We start from the raw sequence: 15,886 nt of genomic DNA, 5'->3' as shown, positions 1-15,886 counted from the left end.
CTCATTGAGATTTAATACCTAGACTCCTTGTGGGTACCCCTCTCAACTGAGCAAGGTCCACCCTGATTGTTGGTGGGGAGGATTATAAGCTTTTTGACTTGGAGTGGTCCCATTCTGAGAATATTAGATTTAAATCTTAGCTGGACCAGTTCAAGAATTTTAAGAGATAGGTGATTGATAATATAAGAGAATGGCATACCTGATTCTGGAAATCCTAGCTTCTTACCTCCCTTAAGATTTGAGAAACCTGGTATAACAGCCCTTTGAGAACCCCCAGTTCCCAACCCCACAGAGGGCTCTTGTCATCCCATTCCTCATCAACCTCTAAATTCATTTATTTTTATGTATTTGATTCCTTTTAGGAAGAAAATATCCACCCCCTTACAAGCATTTCTGGACGGCAGAGAGCTAATTTGGCCCAAGGCTGGGGGCTATGTTTTGTGTGTGTGTATAAATTTGCACTGAAGTCTTGTTTCAGAAACCAGACCACTGAGGAGAGCCTGCTGAGCTGAGGCCATGGCCTGCGTGGCTTGGGGAAATGAGTTGGTGGATACCTTCTGGGCTTTTGAACTTGCCCTTCCCCCATTTCCCTCTCCCCCATGTCTGACCCTGTCTTACCCATTTCGAGTTCAAGCGGTGCAGCACCTCCGAAGCATCAATGCACACACCTGCTGTTGCTTTTGATTTCTGGAAGGCATGTAGTTTCAACTTGTAACAAAAATATTTGTAGTCTTCAATAAACTGTGGTATTTCTTTAGCTAACTCTGGCGTTCTTTCCGTGCATGTCTTTCTGGACACTAGGAGCCAATGTTGTGCTGTGGGTGGAGGGTGGCCTTTTCAATCAAACCCCAGCATAGTCAAAGAACTGTTAACTTTTCAGCAAGGTGATTTTATTAAGGTGGGGGAGGGGAAACAGCTTCAGTTTCCAGCCTCTTGATTGGTTGGTGAAGAATGCTATTTGTAGAAAATCCCCGCTTCTCCATGCTTATTATAGCTCTTCACTTTTCCATTTAGATGTTCCCCTTGCCTCTGACATAAGCAGAGGGGAAAGGACAAAAAATTCAGAGTGTCATGTCTGGTGAAAGGCAGAAGAGATGATGTTCAGAGCTGTTGTCAGGGAAGTATCTTCCAAGGCTTAATTCCCACATCTGGTTCCCCAAGGCCAAGTGGCTGATTGAGAGCTGATAAAGTCTTTAGTAACCAGCTAGTTGATGATGCAGGCTGTGGAAATTGTGCTAGCCTGGAACATTGTTCTTAGTCCCTCAATGGCTTTTCAGGGATTGTGGATTACTAGTCGTTTTGCACTTGTGGGTGTAGCTAAGAATGTGTGGGAGAGGTTTGATTAGACATCTCCTTGACTATGGAAATTCTTCTCCCCATTTAATCCAACTAGTACACCATCAGCCCTTTGTTTACAGGGTTGACTGTAAGATGGTGGGAATGGTGAGACAGTGAGAACACCGTCCTTTGTTAATTGGAAACCTGGGTATTCCACTTTCTTTGTATTTGTTCCCAGCCCTCTGGAAGTAATTTTATCTTGTGAGTGTGACCAACTTTCCCAGGGGCTGCCATGCTGGGAGAGATGGGTTCTTCTTTCTCCTCCCTGCTGTCTACATTGTATTAGTATGATCATCACTGCTTGGGAGTGAGGGATAGACAGGGGGTGCTGCCTGTTGGAAAGAAATGAAGAGAACTCTGTAATCTGAGGAGCTTTCTAATAACTGCTGAAGGGTAGGTAGGAAAACTAAGACCCATCATTTTTTAGGGTCTCCAGTGCTTTTACTGAGGATATCTATTATGGCTACTATACAGAATATTCTCTTTTTTCCTCCATTTCCAGTCCCTTCAACCAATATCCAAATTAAGGCTTCTGGACTCAGAAGCTACTTTTTAACTAGTCCAGCCTTTGGAAAGAAATGAGACCTGATAGGGGCACATCGGAACTAAATTCCTCTCTACCAACCAGCTTATGAATCCAGTTAGCCATTTCTCTTACCCTGTGTGGGATGACCAAGGGGTGTCAGCAAGCTGTATGAGACTTTGCAGTAAAGATCGATCAATCACTGACTCTTCTGGTTTCCCTCAAAAATATTCTATTTATATCCTGTGTATTCCACCTTATTCTAAACCCTTCCACACAAACCTTGTTAGTTTATCCTTTTCCATAAATGAACTCCTGTTCTTAAAGTTGTGCCTATTACCAGTGACTTGCCAGATGGGCACTAGGGGTTTGAAAAGGGAAGGGAAAAAAATACCCCATTGGCTCCTGTATTGTCCCCTTCTTTTACTTGAGTGCTTTTAAAGTATAAAGAGTTGATACTTTGGAGATGGGGAAATATTTTCTCATGCTTGCTTTCTGTAGTTCTGTTCTTTTTCCTAGTTGGTGTTTGCTCCTCCCTGGAACTATCTGGACTTGTGATGTGGGAGGGCTTTCCAGGTTAAGATGCCACTTCTATTGGGAAGATTCTAAAGTGGCTGTCCAAGGTGGGCTAAACTTTTGAAGGCTGCTGTTGTCCTAGGCATTGGGAGGATTTGAGTTCTAGAATTTGAAGGGGGATTGCTGTTGAATTGTGGGTGAATGGAAGATTTCTCATTTGTGATTTGGTCACTTTAGTAGAGAGTTTCTAAAGAATTCTTCCATTAGAGTGTTCCTAACAGCAGAGGAGAAGGATCCAAGGACATAGACTGAAATGCAGTTTTTCTGAAGTTTCATTTTTATCTCACTTCATGAGAAGTATTATCTTTAAAAAGCATGCTTGAAATTCCTAGTTAAATTTGAGTTGCTTTTCCTCAAATCTTTGCATAAAATTTCTCTAGTAAGATGCTGGATTATTTTACCTGATGGCTTTTTCCTATCTCCTTGACCCATTGCCCCATACTTCAGGAGGTACGGTATGTGTATTTCAGTTGAAGTACAAGTTAAAATGAAGAATTGTACTACTCTGGTTTCCTTAAAGTTGTAGTGATAGTAGGGTGTTTTTCAACAGGAAACATGCAAGTTGTTGGAGTATGAATTAGAGCTTATATCTCATGGAGAAGCTGAACTTGTAAACTAGAATGACATTTGGATTTTGTGTTCCACCTAGGCTGTAGGAGGTAGCCTACCCCCATCTACCTTCTTTACTCCCTCTCCTCCCCATGCTTAGGCTTAAATTACATAAATGGAAATTCATCTTTGTGCCAGTTCTTTAAATTCTGAGTATATAGCCTAGAAGCTCCAAGACTCTGGAGAAGCTGAACTAAGTGAGCTGAGGCTCTGAGAATTAAAGTGCTCTTGAGAGTTGAATTGGACTGGTCCTCTAGTACTTACCTTATGCTGTGGAGGGATGGATTTTGAGCCGCGAAGTGTCTCTTCATAAACAGAAAAGAGCCAGGCTACTGTCTTCAGGAGCAGGACTGAGTAGAGTTTGGGTGGATTGATTTGAAATAGACATTAAAAGTTTAATACATTCTGCTGGGCTTTAGCACAAAGGATTTTGAAAACTGTATGCTTGTGAGGTTTGGCTAAATTGTCGTCCTCCCCCCCCCCCCCCCAAAAAAGAAACCAAACCCTCAGCTTACTCTCTCACACATATACTCAGTACACACCTGGAAAGGGCAAGCAAACCATTAGGGAGCTTTTGTGTCATGAGCTCTTATCCCTCAGGACTGACTTGAAGCTGGAAAAACAGACCAAAATGCCCTTGCAGTGCTATAGCTAGAAAGGTGGCAGACATCACCTCCTCCCAGGGATAGGGGCCAGGCAGCTAGCTGAGCTAATCCTCCTGTCTGTTTCCTCCCCCCCCAGGTGTATCAGTCACCTCCAGTAACACGGGCGTGCCAGATATCTCGGGTTCTGTGTACTCCAAAACCCAGGTAGGTGCCTGGCTCTGGATAGAAGTGGAAAAAGACAGATGGACATAGAGGAGGTGGAGTTGCAATGATAGAAGTACAGTGAACAAGAACAACCCTAAGAGAGGTGTCAGGAAACCCATCCTACTAGAAAATGGATGGTCTCAGACTTCAGTTTCTCAAAGAAGTTTAAATTTAGCCCCCTGGAAAAAAAAAAAAAAGAGAAATGTTACAGGAAGGTGAGGTGTGGAAAATTGTTATAATAGGTTGTGTGAATTATTATGCAACTGTCCTGGCCCTTTACTTACCCACTCCCAACCTTTTGATAACTTTCCAAGAGAAGGAGTATGGAATGAAGGGAGACTAGTTCATTCCATTCTTTGTAAGTATATCTAGGGGATAACAGAGTGGGAAAGGAGACAACCCAGTAATTAAAGTGAGGCATTTGAATCATCCACAGATTTGTATTGTGTTGATCCCCCCCCCCACCATAAATAAAAGTTTGATATAAAGGATTAGGAGTTATGGTGGAGTGTTTCAGGGCCAAGATCTTTAACACTCAAGATACCTCAGTGTTTATTCATTTCTTTTGAAATATCCAAGGAGTTCTAATTTCTATCCAACTCTAGGGGAGGGGGTGCTAAGAGTAGCCAGCAGTTTTCACAATGTTCCTATATGACATTAGATTTTACGAAGTGCTTTCATACCCATTGTCTCATTTGATCCTTACAACTGAGAGGTCAGTAGCATCCCTGTTTGATGTATGAGAAAAGTGAGGCTGAGAGACAGTAATTTTCTCAGATGACACAGCTATTAAAGGGCAGAGCTGAGACTGAGACTGGAATATCTGACTTTAGGTGCAGTGTTCCTTCCATGACACCATGCTGCTTTCTGAGGGTGGGCGAGCTTGGGCTCAGAAATTCCAAAGATTAGTTTGCTGATCCCTTTTACTTTCTCTCCTCACGTCCTTCTGGCTAGCAGTCCTTTGAGAAACAAGGTTTTCATTCCGGTACTCCTGCTGCCTCCTTCAACTTGCCTTCAGCCCTAGGAAGTGGGGGGCCCATCAATCCGGCCACAGCTGCTGCCTATCCACCTGCCCCCTTTATGCACATTCTGACCCCCCATCAGCAGCCGCACTCCCAGATCCTTCACCATCATCTGCAGCAGGACAGCCAGGTAATAGCCCTTCCCCCTCTCTCCTTTCCCTTCCTCTTCCTTCCTATCCCTTAAAACTGCCTCCCCTTTCCTTTTCTTACCCTTCCTCACCACCACCTTCACCCAGTCCTCCCCAGCGCCAGCCATGGGCACACAGCACATACCGACACAAGCGCACATAACACAAGTGGCCAGCAAAGGAGATGTCAGAGAAGGGGCCAGATTGAAACCTTTTTTGCCCAATTCCTTTTGTGCCTTTCTCCTCCACCTCCTCCCGTAGCACAGTTGTCCTCATCCCATCAGACCTGGGTCACACCTCCCCTCTTACCTCTCCCAGCCTTTCCCCTTCCCTGACATTATAGCTTTCCCTTCTAATGGTGGAGTTCTATTGTCAAAGTTTGTCCCTTTATTTTCCATATATCCTGGTTCTGCCTCAGCTACCATATTTGCAGATGATTCTCTGTTGCCAGCGCCAGCAGGAGGAGCAGGTAATGAAACTGAATGATGATATGCTTGAACCCACTCCTTTTCAGTCCCCATTTCACCTCCACAGCCTTAGGGAACTTGAAGAGAAAAGACTGCACGGTCACAAGTCGGGATACACAAACACAACACCTTGCTCAGCTCTCTGGCCTCCCATTCCTCTTTTGTCCTCCCCTCCTCAATGCCCTCTTTTTCTTTCTACCCTTCCCTAACTCTGGAAACATTTGGTTACCGGAATGGAAAGGATTCTTGGGGCAGCATCTGGAGCCTGGCACCTCAGACTGTCTCTCCTATCTTGCCTGAAATGGGCTCGCAGATGTGATGTGTGGTATGGGTGGTACCATGGGGTGGTACAAGTGACCTCTCCTCCATCATAGGTGGCTGGGGAGCTGGAATAAGGGCTTCCTTGCTCTCAAAGACAGCTTTCCAAATTGAGGCATTCATGAGAATCAATGAAAATGAAATCACCTTGTGGTCACTCATCTCTAAGAGGCCAAAATTCTCTCTAGAGAGTAGCCTTTTCTCAGAGTAGGGGAGGGTGGAGGTGGGGGGAGTGGAATTGAAAATGTGTGGAACTGATTCACTATCTTGTCTAAAGATATCTTGCCCTCTTTTCATCTTTCCCCTATGTAAAGTTTGAAAGTGCTTTCTTATCAGTGGTGCTCTAGCAGCTATATAAACCAAGTTTTCTATGGTTGAGAAGCTTCAGAGCAGTTTCTAAGGAAGGAGAATGGGAGAGCAAGATAATTTCCACATTTCCACCTAAGATATAACAAATTTGTCCTAACTACACACCTTTTTCCTCCCCATCATCCTCCCATTCCCCTGCAGACGGGCAGCGGGCAACGTAGCCAGACCAGCTCCATCCCGCAGAAGCCCCAGACCAACAAGTCTGCCTACAACAGCTACAGCTGGGGGGCCAACTGAGGCCCTGACCCTCCTCTTCTCCCGGTCCCATCTTCTGAGAGGGCTTCTCAGCCTGGCAACTATGGAAACAGCATCAAAGAGAGAAAGGAATGTGGGGGGGTTCCACTGCCCCCCACCCCCAGCGGCCCACCCCATGTCTCAGCTTCATGTCTGTCCCACTCCCATACCATCCCCACTCTGTTGTATGTATTATAGGATTTGTATTTTCTCTTTTTCTTTTTTTGTCCTTTCCTCTCCTCCTTCCCCTTGCATTCAAGATTATGAAACTTTTCTGTGGGCCCTGCCCTACCTTGTCCTCCTGTTCACCCTGGTGGTGTATGGGTGAGGTGGGGAGGGGGGACCCCCAAATATATATCAGCCCAACAGCCCTAAGTCTCCTCCTTTATTATTAGGAAACAAAACAACAACAAAAAATGGCGTCATGAATATGAACAGCGTTGTCAGATGAATTAGTTGAAGTGTTTTTTTTTTTTTGTACTGTGTCCTCAAATTTAATGGATTAATGTGTCTTGTATATATATAAAAAAAAAAAAACCTCTACCTTCAGCCTCTGCCCATTCTTACTCCATCTAGGATATCCTCAGTCTCGTCGATGACCGGCTCGGTGAATAAGTATTACTGTACCACACTGGGCCTCCTCTAGCAGGCCCTGAAGACAGTGGAATAAAATGAAATCTTCGCCCTTTAAGAACTCCTCTGACCCTAATGTACTAGTATCTTGCCCTTGAGGGGATTTCCTTCCCTTCCTCCTCAGAATTTCACAGCCTGGTGCCTGGAAAGAACCACCACAAATCTTCATTTCCTCCAGAAACCTACATCTACAGCAGATTTTAGGCAGTGAAGGGAGTGAAATAGCGGATATTGGATGGAAAGTGAGAGGATGAAGAAGGAGCTGAAAGAAATGGCTTTGTAGTATCAAAGTATAATTTAGATCTGTGGAGGCAGATGAACTGGAAAGAAGTGAGGGCAACATGCATTGTTGGCTAGCAAAACTGAAGCTTGGGACTCATTTCTCCTAGGAGTAGACTACAGTAGTTCCTGCTTCTTGAGTGCTTTCATTTCGCATAGCTATACCCAGCCTCTTGAAGAATCTAGAGCAAGGCAGGGGTTGGGATGCGGGTGGCGGGTAAGGGGTGCGGGGGGGCCGCTTTGAAAGTCAATGAGAGGAAAAGGGGGGTAGCTCCAAATTCTTTCTTCCTTCTCAACACCCTTCCCTAGATTTCCCTTGCTCTCTTACAAAGTCGTTATCCTGCTGGTTGCAGAGCCTGCCTAGAAGTGAAAGAATCCGTCATGGTTGGGACAAACTCCTTAGTTGCTGGAGAGGAAGTTAAGTCCGTGCGTCCCCGTGTCTTTATCTCCACTCAACTCTGGGGAATTCAATACTAGAAGGAGCTTGATAAAACATTTTGTCCATCCTTCTAATGTTAGATCAGTCAAGAAACAAGCAGGACCGAGGAAGGGGCGAGGTGACTTTCAGAGGGCAGTACTGGTAGTCCACGTCTGAACCAGCGGTGACGGAGTGTCTCGTACTGGTTCGCTTGTGCGCATGGGCTGCCCTCTGGCGACTTTATCGGTGCCATACAGCATCAAACTCTCGAGATGCCTTATTGGACTGCGTTGGTCCAATCAGGAGAATCGGCTTAGGAGGCAGGTGATCACTGGAAAATGGAAATTTGGCCCGCCCACTACCCGCACAGGAAACAGGTGGGGTAAAGAGAAAGCCTTTCGAATTTGGGAGGACTGTCCGCCCCGCCTCCCGGCCGCCGCACGTCTTGCTTACCGTCATTTTACGACAGTGTCCGGATCACAGGCTTGCTTTCCGGCGGCGGGGTCTGATGGTCTGCTTAGTTTCCGACAACGCCGTGCAGGCCTGCCCCCAGGTGTGAATGGGCCTCAGGTGGGGTTCAAAGGTTCGAGTCCCAATACGGGAATGAGCCTCTTTGACCTCTTTCGGGGATTTTTCGGCTTTTCTCGACCTCGGAGGTGAGAGTGCGCCCGGGTCGGACAAGGAGGGTGGTCTTTTGAGGGGAGTTTGACCCCTAACACACAATTTTTGGAAAAACATCCTCTTTCCCACTCCTTCAACTCCTGCGGAGAAGACACGACATTGAGCACTCACCCTGCGACAGTAGCCAAGGCGGTCGTTAAGAGGAGGAGAAAGGGCAGCTTAAGCCTTTCTCCGATCTGGGGTGATGCAACAGGGGCCCAGGCGGGGAAGACAATGGGGCTCTGGGGAAGACGACAGTGAGTAAGTGAGCAGGACCTTGGGAGAGAGGGGAGGGCCTGGGGAACACTGAAGAAAAGCCGAGGGAAGGTGTTTAGGGGAGCTGCAAGCTGAGGACTGACTGATAAAAACAAACAAAACAAAAACCCGATGGCCAGTCCTCTAACCCTCGCCTCAGCTTCCCAGCCTCCTACTCGTGTCCCACTTTGCCACCCATGAGTTGATTTTATGGTTTAAGTAGTTCTGAAATCTTGGTGGCCAATCTGCCTCCACCCCTAGCTACAGAGATCCCTTTTTTGGAGGGATGACTCGAGATGAAGATGAAGAGGATGAGGAAGAGGAAGAAGAAGGAGCCACGTGGGGCTCGAGGTTTGAGGGTCCCCAGCCCCCCGAGGAATTTGGCTTCGGTTTCAGCTTCAGCCCAGGAGGAGGGATGCGGTTCCATGACAACTTCGGCTTTGATGACCTAGTACGGGATTTCAATAACATCTTCAGCGAGATGGGGGCCTGGACCTTGCCTTCGCGCCCTCCTGGTGTGTTGCTGCCCCTGAGGGAGAACTTAAGGTTTCTGCTGGGTTGGTGGTTGAAATAAGGAGCCTGCAGAGAGTAGATGGGGGATGGGAAGTGTGAGAAGACTAATAATTTCAGGAGGTTTAAAAGAGCCCAAGTCCTTTCCCACCCCCAGCATCCACCTGCCACCTTTCTGCAGAACTTCCAGGTCCTGAGTCAGAGACACCTGGTGAGAGACGGCAGGAGGGACGGACACTTCGAGACTCAATGCTTAAGTATCCAGATAGCCACCAGCCCAGGATCTTTGGGGGGGTCTTGGAGAGTGATGTAAGAACTGAATCTGCCAAACCAGCACCAGACTGGGGCTCCCAGAGACCTCCCCGTAGGGTGAGTACATCTGAGTCTGAAGTGAGAGCCTATGGGAGACAACTAACGGAGTCCAAAGACTGGCATCCTTGTTGGAATCTAATGGACTTGGGTTGGAAACCTAGGCCCCCTGCTTAGTGTATTTATTTGTTTTCTTTTTTTTAATTAATTAATTAATTTTTTTTTTCCCTTTTTCTCCCCAAAGCTCCCTGGTACATAGTTGTATATTTTTAGTTGTGGGTCCTTCTAGTTGTGGAATGTGGGATGCCGCTTCAGCATGGCTTGATGAGCAGTGCTAGGTCTGTGCCCAGGATCCGAACCGGCGAAACCCTGGGCTGCCTAAGGGGAACATGCAAACTTAACCACTTGGCCATGGGACCAGTCCTATTTGTGTTCTGTTTTGTTTTTGTTTTTGTTTTTGTTTTTCGAGGAAGATTAGCCTACTGCCAATCCTCCTCTTTTTGCTGAGGAAAACTGGCCCTGAGCTAACATCTATGCCCATCTTCCTCTACTTTATATGTGGGACGCCTACCACAGCATGGCTTTTGTCAAGCGGTGCCGTGTCCGCCCCTGGGATCCGAACTGGCGAACCCCAGGGCGCCGGCAAGCGGAACGTGTGAACTTAACCCTGTGCTACCGGGCCGGCCCATTTTTTATATTAAGCTTGTTGCAGGGTTTTCTTTGGGAGAAAATGGGAATTCTGTTTTTTCTAAAACAAACAAAAAAAAGGACAAAAACACTAGTCTATATGCTTGTGTGACAAGGCAGGATTGTTGGGGGAGGACAGAAAAGCATCAGTTCAGGTAGAAGGACATAAACAGCTAGGAAGGAAGAAGGAACGAGTAAATAAAGCTATCCTGAATGGGATTCTCTGTCCTGAGGAAAGGTAGTTTTGGAACTTGGCAGTAGTTTTGGTTCTTTGACCCCTCAAGTTTCAGATTGAAAGGAGTCATTTTACCTACTTTGGGTTCTTCTGCAGTTTGATGATATGTGGCCTGTGACCCCCCACTCTAGAGCCAAAGAGGACAATGGTGAGTCTGGAGGGAGTGGGCATTCACCAGACCTCTGGTCTCCTGAAGTTCCCTCTGTGCTTCCTCCCTGAAGTTTCTTCCTTGTCCTCTTCTTTCTCTTGGACTCTTCTTTCCTGTGTCCTCTCTCTGCACTTCTAGATCTTGATTCCCAGGTTTCCCAGGAGGGCCTTGGCCCAGTTCTGCAGCCCCAGCCTAAATCTTATTTCAAGAGCATCTCTGTGACCAAGATCACTAAGCCAGATGGGGTGAGTTGGGAGAGAGGGGTAAAGGGAACTGTGGCCAGACGATGCTCTGGAAAGAGGGATCTATATAAAGAAACCAGTGAACTCACTTTTAGTGATGTTAGGGATATGGTGGGGGCTTCTCCTTGTAGACAGTGGAGGAGCGCCGGACTGTGGTGGACAGTGAAGGCCGGACAGAGACCACAGTAACCCATCAAGAAGCAGATGGCAATCCTAGAGATGGTAAGTGTAGAGTGAGAATGAAAGGGGTTCATCCTTTAATTCCTTGGGAAAGGGAAACTTTTACTCTTCTGCCCTTTAATATTATTTCTCTCCTTTGCCTCTGCCCAGTCTCTCTTGTTTAGCCTACATGTATCACTTTCTTCCTTAGATCCAGAATCACCAACACCTCCAGCCCTGGATGATACGTTTTCCTTCCTGGATTTATTCCTAGGACGTTGGTTCCGGTCCCGGTAGCCTTGTTAAATCTCAGAGACCTTCAGGTTCTTTCACCTCCCACCCTTTGCTCACCATCAATGAGCTTAGCTTCTCCTCCTGCCACCTCAGGACCTTGGATGTGTGGAACAGTGAATTGGGGGTATGTCAGTATGTCACTCACCCAAACTGACCAATAAAACCTTTATTTATGCTAATTCCTTAGTCTTGGTTTTGTTAAGGCTGTTCCACTTTCTGGCACCATCCAGGGCTTCCCAAATTAGCTAGGCCCACAACTTTCTCCTTATTTCTGAATTTTTTGTTCCACTTTCAAAACCTGGTTTGATAAGTACAGGTCAGGTACCCAAAGAAAATGATTTTCCTAATATCCTGAGGAGATGATAGAGCTAGAGATAATTCCAGGAAAATTTCTAGACAGGTATGCATCATATTACAAAAAAAAAGGATGCGTGTGAAAGCGTAGGAGATGACTATTTCCCTAGATGTGGGATCACTGTGATTGATAGTTCATGAGATCATTTGAGAAAGTAGATGGGCAAATATTTCTTCCTTTATTGGCTATGTTTTTAATTTATTTATTTTTTAAGATGTTATTTTTCCTTTTTCTCCCCAAAGCCCCCCAGTACATACTTGTGTTATTTTAGTTGTGGGTCCTTCTAGTTGTGGCATGTGGTATGCCGCCTCAGCATGGCTTCACGAGCAGTGCCATCTCACGCCCAGGATCCGAACTGGCAAAACCCTGGGCTGCCAAAGCGGAGTGCACAAACTTAACCACTCGGCCACGGGGCTGGCCCCTGTTTTTATTTTTTTATGTAAGAAAATATAACTAGCACAAACATTTCTGGGTCTTTTTCTCATTAAAGTTTAGCACTGTGGTTTATAGTGGCAGATCTTACAAGTTTATTTACCTCTGTTCCCTCCGGAAACTCCAGAAAAATAACAATAAAGAGATTTTTCTAAAGGGGCATCTCACAAGAACAAAGGAGAGGAGATACAGTAATGATGTTTTGTCTTTTTATTCTCTTTTATGTTTTGATGAACAGGAGATGATTTATTATAGCCAAATTTATCTTTTCCTTTGTGGTTAGTGCTCTTTATATCTTTTAGAAATCTCCCCTAACCCAAGGTTAAAAGGATACTCCCTTTTATTATCCTCTGTGAGTTTTATAGTTTTGCTTTTACATTTAGGTTTCTTAATCCACCTGGAATTTATCTTCCTTTATGGTGTGAATCAGGGGACTTGTTTCATTTTTTTCCATTTGGAAAAAATACATATATATACAAAGACACATACATGTACATATACACACACACACACATATCTCACACATATAATATATATATGCAAATATGTATATGTGCCTGTACTGGGTCTTTCTACTGTCTTTTGTTAATCTATTTGTCTGTCTTTGTGCCCATATTACACCTTTTTTTTTTTATGGTGAGGAAGATTGCCCCTGAGCTAACCTCTATTGCCAATCTTCCTCTTTTACCTTGAGGAAGATTGTCACTGAGCCAACATCTGTGCCAATCTTCCTCTATTTTGTATGTGGGATGCCACCACGGCATGGCTTGATGAACAGTGTATAGGTCCATGCCCAGGATCCAAAAATGCGAACCCTGGGCTGCCAAAGTGGAGCATGCAAACTTAACCACTACACTGGGCCAGCCCCCCCCATATTACACTTTTAAATGCTATAGTTGTATTTAGTAGAACAAGTCCTCCCACCTGTTTTTTTGTTCTCTAACTCTTCTACTATAAAGAATACAATTGAGTTTTCCAGTCAACTTTTTTCAGTCAGTGCTGGTGGTCTAATGGTTAAGATTTGGCATTCTCACCACTGTGGCTCAGATGTTTCCTGGTCAGGAAGACACATCACCCATCTGTTGGTTGTCATACTGTGGCTGCTGTATGTTGTGATGCTCAAAGCTATGCCACCAGTCAAATACCACTTGGGTCACTCATGGTGGACAGGTTTCAGCAGAGTTTCCAAACTAAGACAGACTAGGAAGAAGGACCTGGCTGCCCACTTCTGAAAAAATTGGCCATGAAAACCCTATGAATAGCAGCGGAGCATCATCTGATACAATGCCAGAAGGTGAGTGAATGGTGCAAAAAGACCAGGCAGGGTTCCACTCTGCTGTACACAGGGTTGCTAGGAGTTGGAATTGACTTGATGGTGCTAACAACAAAATCAGCTTTTTAGAGTACCATCATAAACACAGATGGAGCCAGAGATTACCAGACATCTCTGGACAGCATCCAACATGAAGGATGATGACTGATACAAACAAAAGAAGCAACTTGGAAGAAAGAGACTATACAGAAAGATGGAAATTTAGCAAGAAAACAATATCCTTAGAAATATGAGATGATATATCCATAAAACCAGAACAGGATGCTACAAAAGAGGAATAAACAAAATAAGAATGAACTTTGGGGAGTTAAAAAAATGCAATGGCAGAAATGAAAAGATATAAAAAGGTTTGGATGACAAAGTTGAGGAAATCTCCAAAGAAGTAGACCAAATAACAGAGATAGAAAATAGAAGGAAAAAAGATGAGAAAACTGGAGTAGTAGAAATCATCAATGAAATGTCAAGAAAAGAGCCCAGAAGTGAAGAATGCTGCTTTGTAACGTGAAAGGACCCACTACATGCTTGACAGCAAGGATGAAAATAAACCCACTCCAAGGCACATCATATGAAATTTCAGAACCATAGGGACAAAGGAGAATCTAATTGATTCAGAGAAAGAGAAAAAACAAAAATCACATACAGAGGATCAGGAATCAGAATGTTCTCCACTTTAACAGCAACACTGGAATTAAAAGACAATGGAGAACCAGCCCTGATGGCCTAGTAGTTAAAGTCTGGCATTCTCACTGCTTCAGTGGCCTGGGTTCTGATCCTGGGCATGGAACCACACCGCTCATCTGTCAGTAGCCATGTTGTGGCAGTGGCTCACATAGAAGAACTAGAAGGACCTACAACTAGAATATACAACTGTGCACTGGGGCTTTGGGGAGGAAAATATGGGGAAGATGGGCAGCAGATGTTAGCTCAGGGTGAATCTTCCCAAGAGAAAAAAAAAGACAATGGAGCATTACTTTTAAAATACTGAAGGAGGGGCTGGCCCCATGGCCGAGTGGTTGGGTTCGCACGCTCTGCTGCAGGCAGCCCGGTGTTTCGTCAGCTCGAATCCTGGGCTTGGACATGGCACTGCTCATTGAGCCACGCTGAGGCAACATCCCACATGCCACAACTAGAAGGACCCACAACTAAGAATATACAACTATGTACCAGGGGGCTTTGGGGAGAAAAAGGAAAAAAAATAAAGTCTTTAAAATACTGAAGGAAAATTATTTCCAACCTAGAATTGTCTGCCCAATTAAACTATTATTAAATGTAGGAGTATAATAGACACTTTCAGACATGAAATGAGTCCAAAAAAGAGGTATCTATAAAAACCTATACCAAATGTCATATTTAATGCTGAAAGACTGATGCTTTCCCTCTAAGATTAGGAACAAAGCCAGGTTATCTGCTCTTACCACTTCTATTCAACATTGTACTGAAGGTTCTAGATAATCCAATAAGGCCAGAAAATGGAATGGAAAGGAAAAAGTAAAACTGTATTTACAGATGCCATGATCTTGTATGTAGGAAAAAATCCTTAGGAATCAACAACAAAAAATTACTTTTTGTGTGTTCTTGGGAAATCTACCTGTAGGGAAGTGAAGAAAGCAGGATTGAACAGAGGGAGTGGCTGACACAATGTGGTTGCACCTGAGTCCTCAACTGATCTTAGGATTCTAGAGAGTTCTGTGAGTATAGCAAGGTTTCAAGATATTAGATCAATATGCAAAAAAAAAAAAAAAAAAATTTATTTCTACATATTGGCAACAAACAGACTGAAAATGAAATTAAGAATTCCATTCATAATAGCATAATAAAGAATAAAATACTTAATTTTGACAGAAGAAGTGCAAGAGCTGAACATTTTTGAAAACTACAAAAATTGCTGGGATAATTTAAATAAAAGGAGATATACCATGTTCATGAATTGGAACATTTAATATTGTTAAGATAGTAATTCTACCCAAATTTATCTATAGATTTAATGCAATTCCTATCAAAATTCTAGTAATTTTTTTTTTTTTTTTTGGTAAAAATTGACATGCAGTTTCTCCTCAGTGTGGAACCCTGTTCTGGAAGGTAGACCAGATAGATCAATTTTAAAAGTTTATTGGGACCTGACTGCTATGGCCCCTTCAGACTCTTCTGTAGGCCTCATGAAATCACCCACTATTGAAGGAGTAAAATCCATGCCAGTTTCAGCTGTTCTGAAATTGACCTGCAGAACTTCCAGAGAATGCTCGAGGGCCATTTGGGGGTTCTCCTGTTCTTGGGTTTATCATATAACGTGTTGCTTTTCTCTACTCTCTGCTTCTTGCAGAAACACTGATGCTGTACAGGTCTTAGGGCTTTTCATGTCCCTACCCACTGTACTACAGGGTTTGAAAGTATACTTTGTCACCTAGCTTTATTGTAAGTGTTTTTAATGTTTTTCATTTTGCTATCTGTTCTGTCTTTTTATGTGGAAATTCAAGAAAATCCAAAAACTGGGTTTTCATTGCTGCTGCTGTCTTCCCAGAATTCCCACCAACACTACCTTTTTTA

General features: G+C 44.3%; 2 protein-coding genes across 55 annotated transcripts in view; both read left to right on the top strand.

The window, feature by feature from the left end:
* Positions 1 to 7,082, top strand: part of UBAP2L (ubiquitin associated protein 2 like) — a 41,497-nt gene extending 34,415 nt beyond the window's left edge. For 7 of the 49 annotated variants that reach the window (XM_070607408.1, XM_070607409.1, XM_070607407.1 and 4 more), the window contains 4 exons: positions 3,788 to 3,855; positions 4,810 to 5,007; positions 5,424 to 5,474; positions 6,301 to 6,936. In XM_070607408.1, the coding sequence (XP_070463509.1) occupies positions 3,788 to 3,855; positions 4,810 to 5,007; positions 5,424 to 5,474; positions 6,301 to 6,396 (413 nt within the window). In that variant the 3' untranslated portion in view covers positions 6,397 to 6,936. Of the gene's footprint in view, positions 1 to 362; positions 763 to 3,787; positions 3,856 to 4,809; positions 5,008 to 5,423; positions 5,475 to 6,300; positions 6,937 to 6,969 lie in introns of those variants that run through there. The other 42 variants (XM_070607424.1, XM_070607425.1, XM_070607421.1 and 39 more) reach the window with 8 other exon arrangements.
* An 867-nt stretch (positions 7,083 to 7,949) lies between these two features.
* Positions 7,950 to 11,401, top strand: HAX1 (HCLS1 associated protein X-1). Of its 6 annotated transcripts, none has more exons than XM_070607454.1 (8): positions 8,238 to 8,379; positions 8,496 to 8,644; positions 8,900 to 9,153; positions 9,330 to 9,517; positions 10,476 to 10,527; positions 10,666 to 10,772; positions 10,901 to 10,991; positions 11,203 to 11,401. In XM_070607454.1, exons 2-8 carry the CDS (start codon positions 8,589 to 8,591, stop codon positions 11,223 to 11,225), a joined length of 771 nt encoding a protein of 256 aa, XP_070463555.1. In that variant the 5' UTR covers positions 8,238 to 8,379; positions 8,496 to 8,588; the 3' UTR covers positions 11,226 to 11,401. The 6 variants fall into 6 exon arrangements, with proteins under 6 accessions (XP_070463556.1, XP_008525128.2, XP_008525129.2 ...); XM_070607453.1 differs by having other exon boundaries at positions 11,140 to 11,401; XM_070607455.1 differs by lacking the exon at positions 8,496 to 8,644 and having other exon boundaries at positions 7,950 to 8,276; positions 11,140 to 11,401.
* The last annotated feature ends 4,485 nt before the right edge of the window (positions 11,402 to 15,886 follow it).

Source organism: Equus przewalskii, unplaced genomic scaffold (assembly GCF_037783145.1).
Source record: "Equus przewalskii isolate Varuska unplaced genomic scaffold, EquPr2 ChrUn-10, whole genome shotgun sequence".
NCBI lineage: Eukaryota > Metazoa > Chordata > Mammalia > Perissodactyla > Equidae > Equus > Equus przewalskii.
Note: the sequence above shows the minus strand (reverse complement) of the source record. Positions and strands in the feature narration are given on the sequence as shown.